A 21,768-nucleotide genomic window follows, 5' to 3' on the forward strand; every position below is an offset into this window, starting at 1 on the left:
TTTTGAAAACTTGTAAATGTAACAACTCTCCAGTAGCAGGATTATAAAACCTTGGTATTGTAAAACATATTTGTTTCTTGCAGTTGTAGTCCTCCTTTTTAAGCATATTTATAGATTTAAAATATTTTGCAAAAGAAGGGGATTGTTTATTTGATCAAGTGCCTTTTTGTTCTGTTTACTTTATACATGAGTCCTGCTTTACACTATTGAATGTTATTGTATGACCGAAAGATAAAAAGGAAAGTAGGCAAAATAGATACAGCCCTGTTTTTAAAATATCTGTTTTTAAAAAGTGAAAAGAAAAGACAGCTCCTTTTCTTCATACATAACCTAAAAGTTCCAGTGTAAGCTTCCTTTTCCACCCCTACCCCCTCATTTCCAATCCCTTTATATCACAATACGTCCTTTCCTGTTCAATGCACAATGTTTCTTCTCTTCACTTTCCAACATCTTGTGTTCGCTCACTTTCCTCCTATACAATCTCAATAAAATAAAATACTGAAGCATATCAGCTTAGCAGCATCCATGACAATGCTCCAGGCCCTCTTCATACTCCCACCTGTCAAGAGTATCAACTTGTAGATTCCATGATTCATATGTTTACCAGCTACAATTAATGCATCTTGTGTTCATTTGCTTAATGTATATTTGTCATATTACACTAATTGTTGTGAATTTTAGGTTTCCTGAGAAATCAATAGCAGTAGATGAATCAGTAATGCAAATAACAAATGCTTCGTTTGTGTGTCCACTAACTCTTATTAATTTTAGCTCTTAAGCTTCCATCCTACACCAGGTGTAGAAATATATTTTGGAAACACAATGGGGGGTATTTGTCAAGCTGGCACCAAAATGGTAAGACATTGCACAGTGCTGCATTTTTTAGGGCACACCAAACTTATCAAAAGAGGGTAAAATAATTCTGAACAGTGCAATTTTCCTATTAGCACAGCCGGTGTTGCTGAGTAATGGAATCAGTGCATCAACTCCACCCGCAAAATTTGCTTTCATTTTTGTACAGTAACATAGGAAAGATGGTTGACAGCTGTCACTTACAAAAATATCAGTTCTAAGATACAGAAGATATTTTAATAACAAAATGGTACAGTCTACATACAGTATACTGTATACAGTATGTATACAGTATGTATACTGTATACAGTACATACAGTATATAAATATATGCATTTGTTATTTTTTGCAATATTTCAGAAATTAACACATTTGTTTTATTAAAAAAATCTAAATTTAACTGGAATAATTTTTGAGGGTTGAACACAGTCATGGCAATTGGCATTTTGCTACCTCATACTTCCCAGATCCAGGCTAAGAAGACTATCTGCCTAATCATGTTGGGGATTTATTTGTTTACTCTCAATCATCCTGTTTTCCTGTCTACCACCCTGTGCTCTCACTAGAATAAACATCTTCAAGATAACAAATGTTTTTTTTTATGTATTATTTTTTACTAACATACCAGTTATTTCTGACAAAGTAATACATCAGTATAAATAAATGATATTAAAGGAAAATGTTATTAATATTATTTTGTATTTTTCATTTCCCTAGTTATTTCTATATTTGTCTTTTTTTTTGTTTAGTTAAAATACACAGTTAATCTTGTACATTATATACATATATATTTATAAGCTGTACACATAGCATAGCTATTGTATGACTATTTGTGACTCTTTTTAGTTGCATGATTTTATTTTTCTCTTTATCTGGCAGTTCTTTCCTGATAGTGATAGAATCTGTATAATTGCAGTAAACAGAGACAAAAGCTTTGCTAAAAGAATTTAAAATTGAATAAATCCAATAAAACTTCCAACACTTCAACTTCAAGTTTAGGTACAGTAACACATTTTAGTGTCTATCTTATTCATTATTTCAATTCCTTTGCATTATAGATTATGATTTGTAATAAAAAGGGAAAGGCTTTTGGTTAAAAAAAAGCACAAAGTAAATGAGAAAAAACAACACCTACAATATTTTCATGTACCTCCCTATTTAACCTTGATGACCTCTTTACATACTGTAAATTTGACTGAAGGTAGCAAAAATATTACATTTCTGAAAGGTTACTTTGGGTTCAAACTGACAATGAAAGAAACAGCAGTATAATATTATAATATTATGTTATACTTCAATTTGGTTGATATCATTTATATACATTACTCAGTCCACTATTTAGAGCAATATATCAATATGTTTAAGTCAATTGCACCCAGTTTCAGCTCAAAACTTAATTTTTTTCTTCAATTGCAGTTCTGGCTTTCCCAATCAGGACCACCAGGATCCCCCACTTAATCTGGTCTGGCCAAGTAAAAGCCTAGGTCACTACCACATACTGTGTACAGTGAATCCCCTACAGCCTGTAAAAAGCTCTACTTAAATTATATTATGATCTGTGTAAATGTATTAATAATAAATTTAAGAACATATTATTTTCTTTCAGTCTAAATGAGCTGGACACAACATAAACCTGGTGGCTTTTAAGAACATAAATGCCTTCTTGGAACCCACTTCCATTTAAAGAAAACTTCCATATCCATTGTGCTGCACTAAAAAATAAAGGCCTTCATTAACAAAAGCACCTGTTTTTTACTGTTTTGTCAAAAGTTCAATGGAGACCACTAGCATTTCTTATGTGCAATTGACATTCCATAGAATTTTTACAACCATTATATATCTCTGTTTGTTCCTTTAAAGCAGTAATATTAATTAAAAATGAGCCTTATTACTTAATTAATATAGCTTCAGCTGTTCATTTTAATAGTACCATGAATCCTTTTCTAAAACCTAAGAAGGTTTCACTTTATTTGCACAAAGGCACAATTTGTAAGGGTAGGCAAACTTTTCACATTTCACCCAAACCTTCAACAGTTTAGAAAGTGTCACTGTAAATAGAACAAAATTTGAGTTTATGGTAAATGTGCATCAGAGTGATTTCACAAGCACACACATATAGACACAGCAAGGCATATTCTTATGAGCATAATATCACAATTCTTCCAAATTAATTTAATTAAGAACTAATAGCCAGAGATGTCAAGAAAATGTTGTTTTATTCTTCACATGTTATCAGACATTGAATACTTTAGTAATCATTTTGAGGAGTTAACAGTTTTTAATGTTTATTAATGTTGTTGACATCAAATGGTTTTTGATAAGAAGGTACAAAAATCACTGCAAAGTTATGATGGTTTCATAAAAACACTATTGAAGATTCATTGAAAGGCTTGCATTTATGTAGATCATTTCTATATGATTTTATTATTCTAACAAAGGACAAACTTTTGATGTATTGAAAAATTGAACTGGTTATAAAAAGGTGCATCTGAGCTGAGAGTAAAAATGCAGCTCAATTGTTTGACCTTGTCATATTGCACATGTAATTCTTGCCTGAATATCTAGAGCTACCACAAATTCAAATGACTTGGTTGGACATTTCTTTACAGTATCTGGCTTTAATTCTTAATTGAACAGATATTTAAAAAGGGCAGGATGACAAACTCATCAGTGTTGCACATTTCAATTTTTTCCACAAATGCATCAAGTGAACAGAAGCATCACATAAAATCTAATGTGACCACTGACATGCAAGTAACAGAATTTTGTAAATATCCAGAAAGGTTTGAGCTAAACCTAACTGGACTTAGAATTTATCAACTTTCCCATACAGTATGCTTCCTTATTTCCTATTAAAATTTTAATTGATGTATATAATCTTTCTGTTACATTTTATATTATGTTTTATATGAACTGTTGTAAGGGGCAGTTAAAGGACATTTATACTTACCTTGGTATTGGGCACTAAATCCTCTGTATCGGTGGTTGCTATCAGTTACAAAATGGAGCCTCAGCCAGTTTTTGTTGCTTACAATAGGTGATGGTACATTCATTCCAGATAACCTGCAAAAAAAAAATCTTCATCATTCCAAAGTTTATATTCATTAGGGCTTTAGTTTTTGGCTTGAGGCCAATTGCTTTAACCCTTGCTAAGCAATATAATTATGAGATGTTCATTTTACATATCTATCCAACTTAAGTGGGGTTTTACTTTCCAACTTAAACAATGCATTCAGGAGAAACAACTTTTCCTTTTTTATTTAAAATGTCACAAGCGTCTTTTGCTGTAACACATTAAATAGAAGGGACAGAATCATGGCGCAGTAGCTAGCATTGCTACCTCAAAGCACTGGGGTCCTGGGTTCAATTAACTTCCAGACCCTGTGTGCTATCTGTGTACTGTTTGTATGTTTTCCCCATGATCACTTGGATTTCCTGCAGGTACTCTGGTTCCCTCCCACAGTCCAAAACACATACAGTACTGGTTCTGTATGTAGGTTAAATGGCTTCTGAGAACACTGGCCCTGATGTTTGTGTGTGGGTGGTTTTGTCTGTGTGTGCCCAGTGATGGATTGGTGTCCTGTCCAGGATGTATCATGTACTGTATTGCTTCCATTGCTTGCCTGGGTAGGCTATGGATCCCAATTGGCTCTGTTTTGAATAAAACAGTTAGAAATGGTTGATGTACATTAAATAGAACCTTTTTAGAAAAAAATATACTGTACCTTACATCTACAGTTTATGATTTGCATGAGACTTACAAAACAAATATAGTTTGAAATGCTTTAATTGTCTTTGAAAAATCTGACAGAATTGTATGATTTTTGAGCGCTTTACAATTGTAAAAATTCTAAATACAAGATGAGAGAATTTTACTGTGTGTGATAACATTGTCATTATGAACTTAAGCCCATACACTTTGCCTTTGGCATGCATGTTGCTTTCACTGTTACATTGGACATGTGACCAAACGCCACAGTCACATTTCTTCTTTTTGTTTTATCTGAAAAGTTTCAAACTGCAGAACAAAGACAGTTGAAATCTGGAAGGTGCAGTTAGACCTTTAGTAAAATTCTCAGGAAAAAAAGGGCTGGAAAGTAATCATTTACATTTTTACATGCTTAGCTACAGATCCAGCCATTTAGAATGTGTAAAGGGTGCTGCGGTAGTTTGCGGTCCAGCTGCACGAGACTGCGGGAGACCGTAGCAATTTAGAAATTTTCAGCTGTGTGAGTGCACTACTTCAGAAAACCGCCAGGTGGAGCCATGAAAGCTTAACAGGGCATGTGGAGAATTTGGGCTGTCACCAGAAAACACCCAGTTTCGAAACCCGGTCAATGCTTAGGAACAATCTTTTTCCAATCATAGAATTTAAATTGTATACTGTTTAGACTTTTATTTTAAACTGTCATTATACTGAAGCTTGTGAACGTGATGTCCCTCTTTCAGGTTTACATCCACCTAGAGGAAATCCAGAGGTCAATTTTGATAGCAGAACATAATAACAGTTCTGTAATGTAATACATACCTAATGTACGCACAGTAGATGGTAGTGATAGCTAAATATGAATACGAACACAGCAGGAATCCACCCTCTTCATGGTGACTTATGGTGGATTATGGTTTTTTAACGTGCTTGTACAGGCATTATGCACAGTTTATATACTACACTTCATAAAAAGTTACTGTATAATTACTGTTACTGTTATGTTACTTTTATCCTTTTCTAAGAATACCTAGTCGGAACACCACTTGCTGTTATTGTAAAAAAAGGTTTTTTAGTGAAATTAGTATGGAATCATGTAACTAAGCAGCTAAAATATCACAAGTTTTATTGTTTGAAAACAATAATGGCAAGTTTTCGAGGTGAGATCGGGAGCATTAGAGCAAATGGAAGAATGGGTTCCTCTTTTTTGTAACCTTTCTTATTTTCTTAGGAGTTTTGAAGGAAGGAGGAAGATTTAACAACTACACTACAATGTTTCCCTCCACTGTGAGTGACTACAGTAAAAAATCTAAGCTATCATTTTTCTAGACTATACATAACTCAGTACTATGCACATTTCCATTAGATTAAATATTTTGCTTAGATGTGATAAGCAATAATTTTATTAAATGATGTATGCTACCCACCAAATAAATCACTTCAGAACATAATAAAAATATTGAAATGTATATTGCCTAGTAATCAGAAATGTGCATACATCCTTGACAACCCAAAGATAAAATGAAAATATCTCATGTTAAACATTATATTGATGAATTACAGTGTGCAAGATATTGAAATAATGTATGAATAAAATAGTTCCTTAAAGAAATATTGAGTTAATGTTTTCTTTCAGTCTTTGTAATGTATATAGACTGACTCAGGAGTTGACAAAGTAACAGTTTATGACCATTACATTTTAAAGAAATGTAAATCAACAAAACATTACTGTAAATGTGAAAGTCATATTGCAGTATTAGCACATGTAATGAGTACTTCATTCATTCTAAAATGATGCCAAGCCTAAGTAACATAATTATAAAGTCACACATGGCGATAGAAAAAAGAAAGGTCTTAATCTGATTGACCAAGGTGATTAAACTATCTGTGAATGACAATATAATACCCAGAAGAAAAGGCTTACTCTGAAATTTATGTGAGGCAGGTGTCAGATATAAGTTTGATAGTAGAAAAACAGCACAGGGAACTATAGTCCCTTGGGGTGGAAAAGATAATTGATTATGAATGTCAGTCAAATCCTAGCCTTTCTAGCTCCTTGTGTCATTGAAAAATAAGACACCAACCAAGCAAGACTCAGCTGAAAATATTTACAAATTTTAACAGTACTACACACACAGAGGGAAAACAGAACCAGGAGGAGAAGAAGTAGTAAGAGCAACTTAACAGAGACATCATAGTCATAAGAATTTTCCAACCTGGGCACACAGTGAGTGTTATCATAATAGCATCTTTCCAATGACCCTGAAACATTATTCAAATAATATTTTCTTATATTTCCTCCCCTGCAGTCATACCAATGTAAGTCTGTGGAAAGGCTTCCTGAAATGGAAATTTCCAGCAACTAAAATGCAGTTGTGGTTTCACTTATTTGGCACTGTTTGCACACTGTATTAATATGTACTGTATCTCCTCGTGAATTATCCACCCTTGGAAATCAAATATTTATCAGTGATCTACCACATATTGTCCATTTTATACAATTAGAATTTACAAAAGTCATTGGTTTATTGACTTTCATGGTGATCATAAGAAAACTAAACCTATAAAACCAAATAAAGTCTCATTCCTGAAATATAATTTATTTGTAATATGTAATACAAAGAATGCTCTATGAAATCTACAACAAAAATATGGATTACTGTGGTTTCTGAACCATTGATTACATTGTTTTCAAAATATTGACATTGTTTTTCAAAATCCTTTCAAAACATAATTCATTGTATTGCATGTGCCTTCTTTAATGTTAGGCTAATAGAGATCAGTGCATTGTGCTCTTATTTATGCAGCTTGATTTTAATTGTGATGTGTATTCTTTCCTATTATTTCTAATTATTCATTAGAATCTGTATTTTAAGGCATATCCCAAATTTAGCACCACATTCGTAATTTCTATTTATACAAGTTTATATTTTAAGAGATGTCAAAGCAGACAGTTCCTTAAGTGAAATTTTATTGCATGTAGCCATGCTGTAGTACAAAGTATTATATTCTGAATGGAACATGAAATATTTAAATGATTGGGTTTCATTTGTGATGGCTAAACCATCCATTTTTAAACCACCATTTGTAAAACAAAATGAACAAAACCTTGTAAGATTCCTTAGCAGAAACAAATGAAAAGGCAATATGTACAAGAAAGCAAACCAAACCAATCCATCTTCTAACTTCTTTATCCAATTTAGGGTTGTGGGGAGCAATTGGCAAGTAATGTGCACAAGGCAAAGCAGTGGGTTAGAAACACGTCCTGAGGAAGTAGAAGACCTCAAGCTGAAGGAAATAACCAATACATTCTCTGATTCCCAAACCATCATAAGAGCATTTTTTTTTCTTTTTCTCTTTCCATAAACACTTCTGTGATAGTTTTCCATAAATAAATTGCACGTTTACTGATTATAGGACATTTTCTAATTGTGTATCCTCTGCAGTATGTGCATTACAGAAATACAAAGTAGTAAATGTAATTAAATCTGAAGCCACAATATTTTAAGGGAAGTTAAAGAGTTTTTGTCTCATTTCACTATATCATGACATTCAGTTGTCTTTCCTAATATTATTTATCTAACATTCATGAACACTGAAAAAGATTTTCTATTTGTAGATCAAGTCTCCCCATTCTTTATGAAAATCAGTGCGTTAAAAGAACTAGGGCAAACTGATGCATGATTAATGATAGATGGTTGTTTCAGCATAACAGTCTGCAAATTTATTATAAGTCTTATATTTAATCACAATAACACATATGTATTGGCACCTGTCTTGTTGATGAAAGAGGGAAAACAACATCATGAACCCTTAAATAAGGTGAAATGAATTTAGATCACAACAAGTCTCAATTTGTCTGCAATATAGAATGAGGAGCATATGCTGTATTGCATCCACATTATATAATCAATTAAGTTTAGATTTATTTTTCAGTTCCAAATGGATAAAAGCCAAAATGTTGCACCCCACAATAATAGACATAAATGTTTTCTATGGGTCATGTGGTCATTGTTTGGATGCACTGCAGCTAATGGTGCAAGCAAGCAAGCCCAGATCTCTGGTGATATTGGAAGCCTGAATAAAAGGTGTACTGTAGGTATATGCATCTAAAACCATCCCCAACCTAACAATATCTATGGTATTTAGTTCAGGTGGGTACACCTGAAGAAGGCTCCACGGCCGAAATGTTGTGTTCTCTTTCTTCTTTTTTTTTTCAGCATGGAATAAACCTATTACTTGTTCCTTTGCAGCATATCTATGGTATGAGTGCTTAACCATAATCATCTTTGGTGCAGTGCACCTGTTAAAAAATATTACTGCTGTATAGCACACCAGCTGACACAGTTGTGCTTTCCTAACAGTTGATCTGCCTTAATCGTTCACCTCTTAATGAAGATTGACAGAAAAAAATACTCCCTCATTAGGCTATGGTATACTCTACCGCCCCAAGAAAAAACTGGATTGTATCTCTTTTCCTCAACATTCTCAGTTCAATGTATGCCAGAAAGGCAACTCATCAATCATGGGAAACTACAAAAGATGAATAGGAGGCTGCTAGAAAGCAGTGAATGTCACTCCATCAAAGTGATGTTTTGAAAGTAAGTAATCAGTGCTCTCCACAAGCTTTTCTTCAGTGGCAAGGTGCTTTGCTATTTTAAAGGTCCCTCTTTATAGTTATGTATTATTTATTATGACTAGAAATTATTTTTCTATATCAAATACATTGATGGTTGAAGCCACCATTTAACAGAAAATGCTAAATCCATTTTCTGAATTTTTATGTGTCCCATGGGGATTAGACCTCATTTGGAAGATACAGTATGTCTGTATGCAACAAGAAGAGAATGCTTCAAAATGTTGGCAACAGTTGAACATTTGGAACGTCGGACAAAACCAACAATGTTTACATTCATGTTTAAGTGAGTGCAAAAGTTACATTTAGGAATAATAGCACCCCAGAATTACAGTTGGTGTATTGAGAATGCTATTGCGTTTTGAAATCATAGTAAATTTGACTTCTAAACTCCTTCTAAACTTATTTGTTTGTAACTTTCACATCTTGTACTTCAGGACTTAAAATATAATTCAGAATTATGAACACCTGCTGTAATTTGCCAAATACACAGGTATCAGTTTTCCTAACTTTTCAGTGTGCACTAGAGGGCTTTATAGTGTAACAAATGGTGGATGGCCCTGACAAAATACTATTGGAATAAAATGTACATGGTACTCATTTCTCTTAAACTTCTACTGGAGTCATAGTGGTTATCTGAGCTGAACAACTATTGGCAATTCCAATGCATGTATATTTAAAAAATGATGTTTTTTTAAGTACAGCACAGATATTTTGTCATTTTATGCTAAATATCAATTAATATTAGCATGGGAAAATGTATACAAATAATTACATATCTGTTGTACTGTATCACTATATGCCCATCATCTACAGCATGGCTGTTTTAATACAGTAAAATTGACAAATAAACACCTTCGCTTATTCAGCAGAAATAGTGTACTACAATAAAGAAAATGATACCTGAGTTGAAACTATATCTGTGAAATAAAAGCTAAACTAACAGTTTAGAACAATCTGATGAGTGTTTTAATGGTTTCCATCACTTTCAGCAGTGATAGCAGTTTTCTACCCTTGGTACTGTAGGACTTTATATTGTATCTCAACACACACTCTTTTTAATAGTTCTTAGAGTTAAAATCTTCTAAGCTGTGATAATTCTATAAAGCATACAGAACTTTTTTTTCCCCAAATCTAGGAAGTATTTTCTGTATATTCATCCTCAGTTTCACTTGTTTCATTAAAACCTAATAGCTAAGGGAGTGGACTGTGAGAATTTTCTCTACAGAATTTTCAATTTGAAATCTATCCAATGAAACAAACTAATGTGTTCTGGCAGTCTCAGTTGTGCACTCCTCTTTACACATTTCCAAATAACATAAAACACCACATAAAAGGTTCCTTAATAGGCCAATTGAATTAGCCCGCATCTAGCTGGCCAGAAGTTCAACAATCACTATGTATTAGAGGCCCCTGCCTTAGGGTGTAGGCTGTAGCTAGCTTTTGTACTATTTATTCAATGTTTCTTAAGCACTTTAAAACATACAAGTAATTCACTAACATTTCAAATGTGCCTTATTAAAGATATTTCTATTGCAATTTTCGCAGCACTCTGGCTCGGAATACGAAATTCGGGGTAATTCCATATACATGTTTCTTCTCAGGATTAAAAAAAACACGTTTTTCTTAAGTCCAGAAGTAAACAAAATACTGTCAGGCGCAAGGTTTTCCATACAGTGTTTTTTTTTATTCCCAGACACACTTTTCCAACCTCTTAGATAAGACAGATGTGTCATTTCTGACATGACCTTCTTGCCTACAGCACAGATCACTCGGAAAATGTGAGTGGACTGTTCATATTCAGGTGTCAGAGCACTAGCTAGAAATAGCTTCTTTACATTAAAGTCATACTTGGCAAAACACCAGGGTCTCCATTTTATGTATCAGAAGGCGTCACATAAAGTCAATACCACATAGAATAAAATGAATGGATCCACCAAAAATAACCAAAGACAAAGACCACAATATGCTTTTATCTGGTAAACGTAATTAATGTGTAGCCTGGACTTTCCCCACTTTTAATGTCACAGTTTTATACATGGGCAATTGCTGTATCTCTCCAGGCTTTCTTTATTATTCACATTTAATATTAAGTAAGAGGAACTAACCCATTTTTCTTTATAAAAACAATCTAATGAAATTCCGAGTGCACAAAGAAAGAAAAAGAAGCAGACTCTATAGAATTGTAAGGCAGCATGTTTTCTAATAAATATTTAAAGTCAAACAGTCCACAGCGCAGAAATTTCCCACATCAAAAAGTGTAGTAATATTTCATAGTATTCAACAAAGAATTCAACATAAAAAGGCTTAATGCATGTTTTGAATTTAGTGCCGCTGGAATCTAAAGCCTGAATAAATAAAATATTTCACAGTTAAAAGTTAAGTTTGAAGTAGGAGGGTGACAACAATAATAAGCTAGCTCTAAAGATGTCTGTTATAGTATTATAATTATGCATTTGGAATGCATCCTTAAGATATATAATGAAATGTCTCTTGTATTCTTTAAGAAGGCAAGTCAGCGTATATTTTTGATCGGGAAGTTGAAAGGGTTTGGAGAGAGTCAAAAATGTTTTAGAGAGGGTTAATGGAATGTTTGTAGAAAGTATACTTACTTTTGATATATCAGTGTGGTAACCTCAACATTAGGAGTAAAGGGAAACTGGCCAGAATTGTTAACATAGTAGTTAAATACAATAATGTTATTTTACTATAATATATTTAATATTATAGTAAAATTATATAGTATAAAAGTATAAATCTCAGTTTATCATTGACGACCTCTCCCACCCTCTTTATTCCCATTTTCAACTGCCACTTTCCTTCAGAGAGGCTTTTTGAATGCCTATGGCCAAGAAAATTGTATACATTAAATCTCTTGTTCATTGTGCAATCAGTATATGAAATGCAGCTAAACAATTCCAAAAGTTTCCAATATGAAGCTGCCAGATTAGTGTAATGGTAGTGTAATATGGATATATACAGCATGTACAGTATATGCACTGTTGAATGATTAGGACTATTGTTTTTAATGTGTATTTATTCATTTTTTTGTAGTTTTCACCCTTTTAGATGGATAAAAAGTTAGTAAAATTACTGCCAAGATAATCATCGTGACTTTGAATATGTATTGGAAAAGATGGTTCCTTACAATTTTACTTACAAAGTCTATTTTTTCTTTCTTTGTGAAATGGAGCCAGAAAATAAAATATATTCAATCAATGGAAATTAAAGTCACTGGAACCATGCTTGGAAATGTAACCACAACTTTTGAACAATGAGATTTTGTTTTGCTATTTTAATAAAAGATTATTTGTTTCATTTTAATTCAAAATCACACACACCTGCTCATTGAAAATCTTCTTCACGTCTTATGAACTCTAAGAAGTCACAATTTGAATAATTGTCTGCAACACAACAAGAAAGCAACTCGAATTGGAATCATTGATCAGAGTGAAATGTTTTTGCTGAGTTCAGTTATTTCAAAATACTTCCTGCGTTTACACAGTCAATATAAAACACTAGTCATTGCTTAAAGGAGAAAGTTTAATGGAAGTATTGTCTTTTTGTTTGCACATTTATCTAGCACTGTTTAATAATGCTATCAAAGAACACACTAAAATCCATTTTTCATTTTTAAATACCTAACAAAATGCACTGTTTTATATATTATCTATACTTACAACACAATAAAATAATGCTTTCTGAAATGGCTTGTTAAAGATCAGCATGTGTAGCACTAGTACTTGAATGGATGGCATCTAAGGAAAAGCAGCTGGTTGCTAAAACTTGATTTATGTATGGAAAAGGAGGCAGCAATCTTCCCTCTAGAACAGGATTTCAATGTCAAAGCAATCTTCCACGGTACACTATTGTGTTTAGATGGAAAATTAAATGAAGGTTCTGAGTGAATGTCATTAAAAATCCCATGGTATTGTTTGTGAGAGTGGGGAATTTTACCCCAGGATCCTGGATGAATTCCAATTTGGGTTTCCACAATGTGGCTTACTAATCCATCTCATCTACTATATACTGTAAGTTTGGTTATGGTGCAGAATGGCACCAGGAGATGTGTTTTTCTTTCTGTGAAGGATAAAGCGAGTTGCCTCCAACATGCAACTTTAAATCCTTTGGGATGAATGTGCAATATAAATGACAAAGAAATAATATTACTATCATTGTTTGTTTGAAGTACAGTATGGCACTGAAAGGGAGACTAAACTTGAAGAAGCTACTTATGAAAACAATTGAAAGTTTAATCTTGACTCATCACATTCCTCTAGACAATGGATAAGAACAGTAAAAAAAGGAATTTAGGATATACAGTACCTGTACAGTAAAACATTTGATAAAGGGAAACTATGCTATATTGGTATATTCATGTTATATCACTTATTAGACAATGTCATGTAGAATTGCAGTCAGCATACAATAAAAGACATATTGCTGTTTTGGAATTAGTTTAAACAATGGTGATCAGGGATATTTCCAGGTTTAAAGAATACTATACAGAGATGACAAAGGTTAATGTAACTAAAGCTCTATTTTCATGAACTCAGTATTAAGGGAATTAAGACAAAATGCTTAGAAATGAAAGGTATATCCTTTTTTACAAAGTGCATTTCAGAATGAAAATAGGAAGAGCATTTTTTCACAATGGAGTGTTAGAGTCAGAAGAAAGATACCCAGTAATGTTATTGAATCTGAATCCCTGGGATCATTCAAGAAAATGACTGATTGCTATCCTTGGTGAATCAGCTATCAAGCTATGCAGGCTGAATGGTCTCATATCATTTGTAACTCTTCTACTGTATGATCACATGCACGTATTCTAGTAAAAGTAGCCTCTGAAAAGATGCCTCACAGCTGGTTAAATTACTATGCTTGATTTCTGTCTGTTTTCATGTCTCAAAAGTCTTTTTCAGCTTCATGCTATGCTTATCTGTGCCTGTACATTTTTTATTATTATGCTTTTGTATCTTTTTCAATAGCTACTGTATTCTTAAAGCAACAGCTATTCATAGTGGAAATTATTAGTGGAAATGTATTAGGGGATACACTTTTTCCCCTTTGTACAGTATTTTTTCTGTACAAACAATAGAAACAAATGTGTATGGTTATGGTTATTTTTTGGGCTGGGCATAGAATCGCATTTAGGGTTAAAGTTAAGATAAAGGTTTGGAGTATGTTTACTCAGCCCATGTCTCTGTAGTTCTTATCTGTTTTACAGTAGTAAAACTGATACACCAAATTTCATATGCAAAATGTCAAAAGACATAAACACATTATAAATTCAAAAACTTAAATATAGGCGCTATTGATCAATGCAAAGAGATGGTATAGTGCACCTAAGGTATCTGCTGATTATGTTTATTACTCACTTTACACAAAAATTGGTAGAAACATTGAAATGAGAAGCTTTTAATTTTAGAGGGTTTTATTTTTTCAGGAGAGAGGTATCCTGAGAAATTGCTTGAATTTCAGTAATCAAGAAAGTCCGTCCAATATTGATGTTTTGCTAGTATATTAAATTACTTACTAAATTAAAGCTTCTCACATCTGGTTTTCAGATAATTTGTTACACAGATTCAGGGAAAGTTGTTTATGGGGTGGAGACCTTGGCAATTCAATTATTGAACTGGAAAACCAGAACTGAATTACACAATTCATTAAGGTATCACTTTTTTTTCTTTAGCGCTTTTTAATAAGACAAATACAATTACTTGAAATTTGTGTTTAAAGAAAATTACAGTCTTATCATAACCTGAACACATCTTTAATTAGATCAACTTATAATATTTTTCAGTACAAGATAATGAGCTTCACATTTCATGTGCAGGTACAGTGTGTTTTTCAAATACCTTCAGTGTTTTGGAGATGAACAGCCATCATGCAATTTTATTAACAGGCAACATCCAGTCCATAGACTACAAGTGAGATTCAGAGTTTAATATCACATTATGATATACAAATCAGCTTCTTACAAAAAATGTATCATGAATCTTTATTCTGCCACCTGACACAGCTATGAAATACAGAAAACATATTTCAAGGCTTTATTTCTCTCTTTCAGAAGAAAAAAGACATCTGGCAGTCGGCAATACTACTTGGGGCAAAATAACTGATTTTATGTTCTCAATTACATACTGTTGAACTTATAAAGTAGCAAACTACATTAACTGCCTACAGTGCCAAAGGTATGCTGTTGGTACATGGCATTAAGTGACTTAACTTTCCATTCATAATGCACAAAAAACATACATTTCATGTGAAATCCACAATAAATTTTCACCCAAGGTGTCTGAACAAAAAATTGTCTTCCAATGACTGGAATTCAAAGGGTTGTCTTTTGTAGCAATCAGGGAATTGTTCCTCATGTGCCTCAGCAGGAATGGATTTCAGAGATGAAAATGCCTTCCTGAATGACAAATTCTAAACTTTTAAAGAGATCTTAGATTTGTTAGATTATACTGTATTGTCTAAATTTTAACTAAACATATCACAAATATGTCAGTAAAATAAGGTCACAGGCAAAAAGTGTTTTCTGCATGCACAGTACTATCCATTGCTTTGGTGTTAATTCCATCTAATTATTACTCTCTGTTTCTCTTTATAGAGTTCCATGATAAAGTAAATACCAGTATTATATAAAAGAAAATATCTGGGGCAAATGTAGCCACTTATACTGTATTTATCTCATTACCTAAGGAAACAGATGTAATTCATATACTAAGTCATGAAATATAAACTAGGATCAATAAACCAAAACTCTTCCAACAGTTTCACCTGACAAATTGTTAACACTAAACCATTAAAAGGCAGTCAAAACTGAATCAAGTAACTGCATACATATATAACTCACTTCTATTTCATATTCTATATTGCATATATTCCATTAGCTTCTTCAGTAGATTTGTGTAACAGAATCTATTCTGAAGTGCATTTAATGCTGGAATGTTTTAATTGGTAATGGAATTGAGTGGGAGAGTTGTTCCCTTCTAAACAGAGACATCCTCTTTCTTAAAATAATTATTCCTTTTTGTAAATAGATATGCTTGTCTTGATAGAACAAGCATGATGATATCACAAAAATCAAAAGAAAGATCTCCCACTCAGGAAGTAGTATGTATTGAAGAACTCCCTACCCTCAATCAGGAAACTACAATTTTCATTTATCTGATACAGGAACCTCCCAATTTCCTTAGCAGGAATGATAACTCTCACCATCACCATACCTTGGCGACATCACAATTGTTTCTTGCTTTTTATATTTAAGTACAAAATGTGTATACTGTGTTATAGAAATATTAAGTTATATAATTGTAATGTACAGTAAAAGTTTTTTTATGTTATTTCTTTCAGAATTATTCTGGGATAGTTTTACAGAACAGAAGTGGTTTTTTTCCCAAATGTAAAAAAGTGCATTCAATAAAATCCCTGAAATGGACAGTTCAATAAATATCTACTTCAAAGGAACTTGTAGCATGATTACTATAGACAATGATGTACTTTATTAGTCACATCTTTTAAGTAATTGAAGTCTGCAATGCACATACTGTAAGCTGCAAAACAAAAAAAGTATCAAAACTTGTAACACATTAAAAAGATTACATTTAAGTAAGAATATTATCATTGCACAAAACTTCAATTACATGCAAGTCTCATTCAAAGCAAGACACACATTTTAACATTCCAGTGTAAATCTTTGTGGTACAGATTGAATTAACTCTTTGGCATTCTGCTTTGGAGAACCTCTGTATGCCCTTGAACTGATTGGATTTCTTTATTTCACACTATACGCCAACATTTATAGTTGTTGACAGCCTGCAATTAGCTATCCCAGCCTGTCTGGGCAGTAAGCTCCTAAAGTTCATTTGGAAAAGTTATCTTCTGGCACAGGCTCATTATTATTAATGACCCAGTAGACTGGTAGTCAGGTCATATTGCCTATGACATATGGTATACTAATTGCAAATTTCTGCTAGTTTTAAAAAAAGTATAATGTTTACAACCACCTCTGTGCTTGGAAGACATAATACTGTGGCCTACACAGGGGGGAAAAATCATGATCAGAAAGTCAAAGTAGATTTGACTTGAAGGAATACAAGTGATTTACTGTAAGAGCCACAATTATTTTGGACCAAGACACACTATGTTATGTCCATACTGCTTTAACCACTGACTGAACAATGCTATAAGGGTGCAATAGGTCATAAAACAGTTCAGTACAGTTCTGAAATAATTTCATTAATAGACAGTCATCAGGAGAGTAAAACAGACACTGTGGTCCAATGTGCTTTAAAACACAACCATTTTCCAGGGCCTTTAATAACCTAAGCACAATCCAGGCTAACCTCTTGTGCTACCATAACAGCCATCTTTAGGACAAGGACATACAGTATCTAAACACATGTACAGGAACAGGGCATACAGTACATGGTACAAGAATATTTAATACACAGTGTATGTCTTGATGTCCAGTTGTCTGGGAATGTCACACAAACACTCTCTAGGCAGCTAATAACTATGCAGATCCATGCTGCTTTAACCCATGGCTTAACAATATTTATTGCACTACAAAGACGCACTGCAAAGGGTTGTGGCAGCAGCACAGAAGATTATAAAATGTGATTAACCATCAATCGGTGAGATTCACACTATCCACCCTGTGGCAATTAAGCCCAATCGATCAATTAGGATCCAAACTATCCTGGCCACAAACTCTTCTCCCTTCTCTGTGCTCTGGCAAGCGGTATCACACTGTTTAAGCAAGGACCACTAGGCTTAAGAACAGCCTCTACTTTACGACGGTATGCATCCTCAACAGCTAACTGCCATGCCTCAGACTCAATGAACATCTGCAATGTGCAATTTGTCATGGTTTACCATGTTTTTTTTTTCTTTCTCTACTATATATTTATTGTTCTGGTTGTATTATTTATTATGACATAATTTTCTGTCTACCTTGTGTGGTGTGGTCTGTTATATTTGTAAATATAGACTCATCAGTGGATGACATGAATACAAACACCGTACATGCATGGTGCAGGTTGCATGTTCTATGGATAAGAAGAGTTCTGTAGACTTAAAACAGAACACAAGCCACTGTACCGTATATCTGAATGGTGACTGTTCATTTAAGTCTGGGAATGGTCATTACTTTGAAGGGCTTTGGGATCCTTAGTTGCAATGAAAAGCAAACACTACACTGCTTGCATTTTGAGACTGTGAAAAAAAGTTGGTATTAGGAGATATAGATAGTACATACTAGCAGAGATGTCGAAAATGCCATCAGGTGTTAATGTCTAAACAGATGCAGCCTTTATGCTAAGAAGCTCAGCATTCCATCAACAGTTCCACAAAGCCAATCATCTATTGACAGGTTTTGCCACGGCAGCTGCAAGCTCTGCTTAGCATCACTCTAATTAACCGCAAGCTGATGCTAGCAGAGATCTAACTGAATCCATCTTGCCTGAAGTGTAATCTGCACTTCATGATTTTTTATAGGATTAAGACTCATGAGCTGCTCTTAAAAACTGTCGTGACTGCAGCTGCTCCTGACAAAGACTTATTGCTACAAAGTTATCCATCAACTTTTTTACCTACCTAAATGTGTTTCACTTCAAGGGCATTATTTCAATTTATAGGACTCTTTCAATCTTAAAACATATTATATGATTACATCATTATGCAGAAAAAGGAAGGGAGTTTTCTATTTTACCAGCCTGGGGCTAGTTTCTTTACTGCGGTAAGTCAGGTTATTTGCAATGTTCTGAAAGGAAACGTCCAGCTGTATATTAAGATTACCAAAAATAAAAACACAATGCAATCCATAATTAAAGGCAGTTATTACAGAGAAAAACATGTATAAATGTAACATCCAAATTTGTAATTTGAAGAACTGATCAATGCCTTCTTTTATGTTACAAGTGACAGAATACAGGTTTACATAACTAAAAATGATACATGATTAAGGTCTTTTTCTTGGCAATTTAGTTTTCAAATAAACCTTTGCTATGTAGCGCAACAAGGGTTTTACTGTTAAAAGTCCTAGAAGTCTTAAAAAAGTTCAATATTAATGTGTGTAGACTATAAAAGAAAACAATATTTTTGCACCAAAAAATAAGATACCAAACAAAATTGTCTGGGGTATGGTACTTTTGCACATTGTAATTTTCTAAGTCTTAGAATACAGACAGTCTTTGCAAAGTCACCTTAGCAACATGGATTTTACAGTGAAAAAAGTACAGTAGCTTTCACAGATTAATTTAAAACACAATAGTTTTAAAACTAAAATCTTCTGATTACAAAAGTATTCTTTGCAAAAGTATTCAGACTTTTAAAGTATTGCACAGTTTTCACATTCTGTTGCTTTTAAGTTTGGAGTTATGAGACTTTAAAGCAATTAACATTCACTAATGATATATAACCTTCTTCTCACATTCAAAGCAAGAAAAGGAAGTAAATAAATAATTAGGATTTAAGAAAATAGAAATGTCATGATTGCATAAATAAACTGTTTGCTGGGGCTAATGTTAATTCATTTAACTGCTCCAGGAGCCACAAAATTTGTTGAGTGGCCTTTGTATGCAGTGACAGTGGTTCCAAAAATGTACTGTATTTGTATATGGCTCCTCAGTCATATAGTGAATTTAAAGCAAAGATTCATCCTATTTTTTATTTGGTGGTGGCAGCACCATGTTATAGTTCTGTTTTTCATCATCAGGGACTTAGAGGCTTGTCAACAGTTATGGTATAGATTGAGCAAAGTAATAGCATATCTTAAAGGAAAACCTATTCCAGACATAAAACTGGGACAAAAATGCACCTTTCAGCAGGACAATGATCCAAAGCATAAGGCCAAAGCTATACTTGAGTGGCTTTAGAATAAGAATGTGAATCCCCGAGTGGCCTTGTCAAAGTTCTGACTTGAATCCTATTCATAGTCTGTGGAAAGACTAGAAAATTGTTGTCCATAAGGGATCACTGAGCAACTTGAGCTTCTACAGGCTAAGCCAGAATGGGCAACAATTCACCTGGCTGGTGTGCAAAATTGGTAGAGATTTAGCAAAATGGACTTTTGGCTGTAATTACTACCAGTTGTGTGCAATTATGCAATCAACACATTTAAGTTTTTTCAGGCTTTACTTTTTCCTGACATTTACTGTTCTACTGATAGAGGTAGTATTTGAGTATTCAGGGTTTTGAATTCAATATTCAGTTTTAAAATACTGTGCATGCACATTTAATTTCACGAAATGGAATACTGTTGAAAGGGTCTAAATAGATTTGCAAGGCACTGTAAATAAGGACTGTATTCAAGGAAAATTTCAATCTCTGCACTCTGTACTCAATTGTGAGTGTAGAGCAGAGAGGCACCAGATCTACTCTTGACAGAACACAGTAATGAGGTGGGGTACTGAAGCAAATCATACAAACTAAAATAACATTGTCTGTAGAAGAGAAAAAAAAAACTCTTAGGATATCTTTTACTGTGTATTTGATTTTCTTCATTTTGTAAAGTTATTTTTCACTCTGAAATGTCTAGATTTCAATATACTAAGTCTATGGCAATTCACTGTATTAGCACACTATACAGTAGCTCTAGAGCAAAGGTGGTCAACCTCAGTACCTGAATTCCACTCAATGCACGTTTTTCATTATTGATGTGATCTGCAGCACCTGGGTGAATTGCTGAACCTGGATTCAGCAATTAAGGACCAATACTGTACTTAAGCTATTGGAATGTCCCACAATGGCATGGAATCGGGGGGCCATGGTTAACTACCCTTGCACTAGATCCTCCTTTGAAAAAGATAAAGACCTATTAAGAACTGTAATATATGAGATCTACAATTTTAGGTCAAAGGTTGCACTGGATTTATTCAATATGATAAATATGACTATACAACTAAATTAAGCTACTCATTCATTTTCAGAAATTAAATATAAAGCAAATCATTCATCATATAAAACAGTTTTATGTGGCATGTCAGAAAATAAGTTCTGGGATTACTTGAACACAATCACATGGCACTCTGCATCACATGGCACTCTATTGGGTGATGCTGGTGTTGTATCCTGGATTATGTTAAGAATAACATGATATCTCATTGTTATTTTTACAATGCTCTTGATCATTACTGCAATGAATAATGATTAAAGCTTTTAAAGCTTTAATTAAACACAAGGACAACTGATTGGCTCTTTTCTTTTCATTATCAATCGGTGGTCAACCGTAAATACAGTACAATGTAATTATATTTCCTGTGGTATTATTTTACTTCTTTTCATTGAACCACTATTCTTTGTTGAATGGAGCTTTCCAATACTGATGATACTGTAAAAAATTAAAAAGAAATCCCTCCTCCCCTTTAGATTTGAGATCCAACTGGATTAAATCTCAATGTACTGGCATCATATTTCCAGCTCATTGCATTTTTATGACTGAAATCTTGGTACAGTACATACAGTATGTGATATAAATGTAGCTTGTATATTACTGATTTGAGTAGTATTACTGATAAACAGCTTTTTAAAATCATGTCTAATCTATCATGTGTTTGTCTAAATAACA

General features: G+C 33.4%; 1 protein-coding gene across 11 annotated transcripts in view; it reads right to left on the reverse strand.

Moving 5' to 3' along the window:
- The window catches only part of csmd3b (CUB and Sushi multiple domains 3b), a 553,423-nt gene that overhangs the window by 266,394 nt on the left and 265,261 nt on the right, over positions 1-21,768 (reverse strand). For all 11 annotated transcript variants that reach the window (XM_015357110.2, XM_069195150.1, XM_015357108.2 and 8 more), the window contains exon 6: positions 3,803-3,915. In XM_015357110.2, the coding sequence (XP_015212596.2) occupies positions 3,803-3,915 (113 nt within the window). The remainder of the gene's footprint in view (positions 1-3,802; positions 3,916-21,768) is intronic.

Source organism: Lepisosteus oculatus, chromosome 10 (assembly GCF_040954835.1).
Source record: "Lepisosteus oculatus isolate fLepOcu1 chromosome 10, fLepOcu1.hap2, whole genome shotgun sequence".
NCBI lineage: Eukaryota > Metazoa > Chordata > Actinopteri > Semionotiformes > Lepisosteidae > Lepisosteus > Lepisosteus oculatus.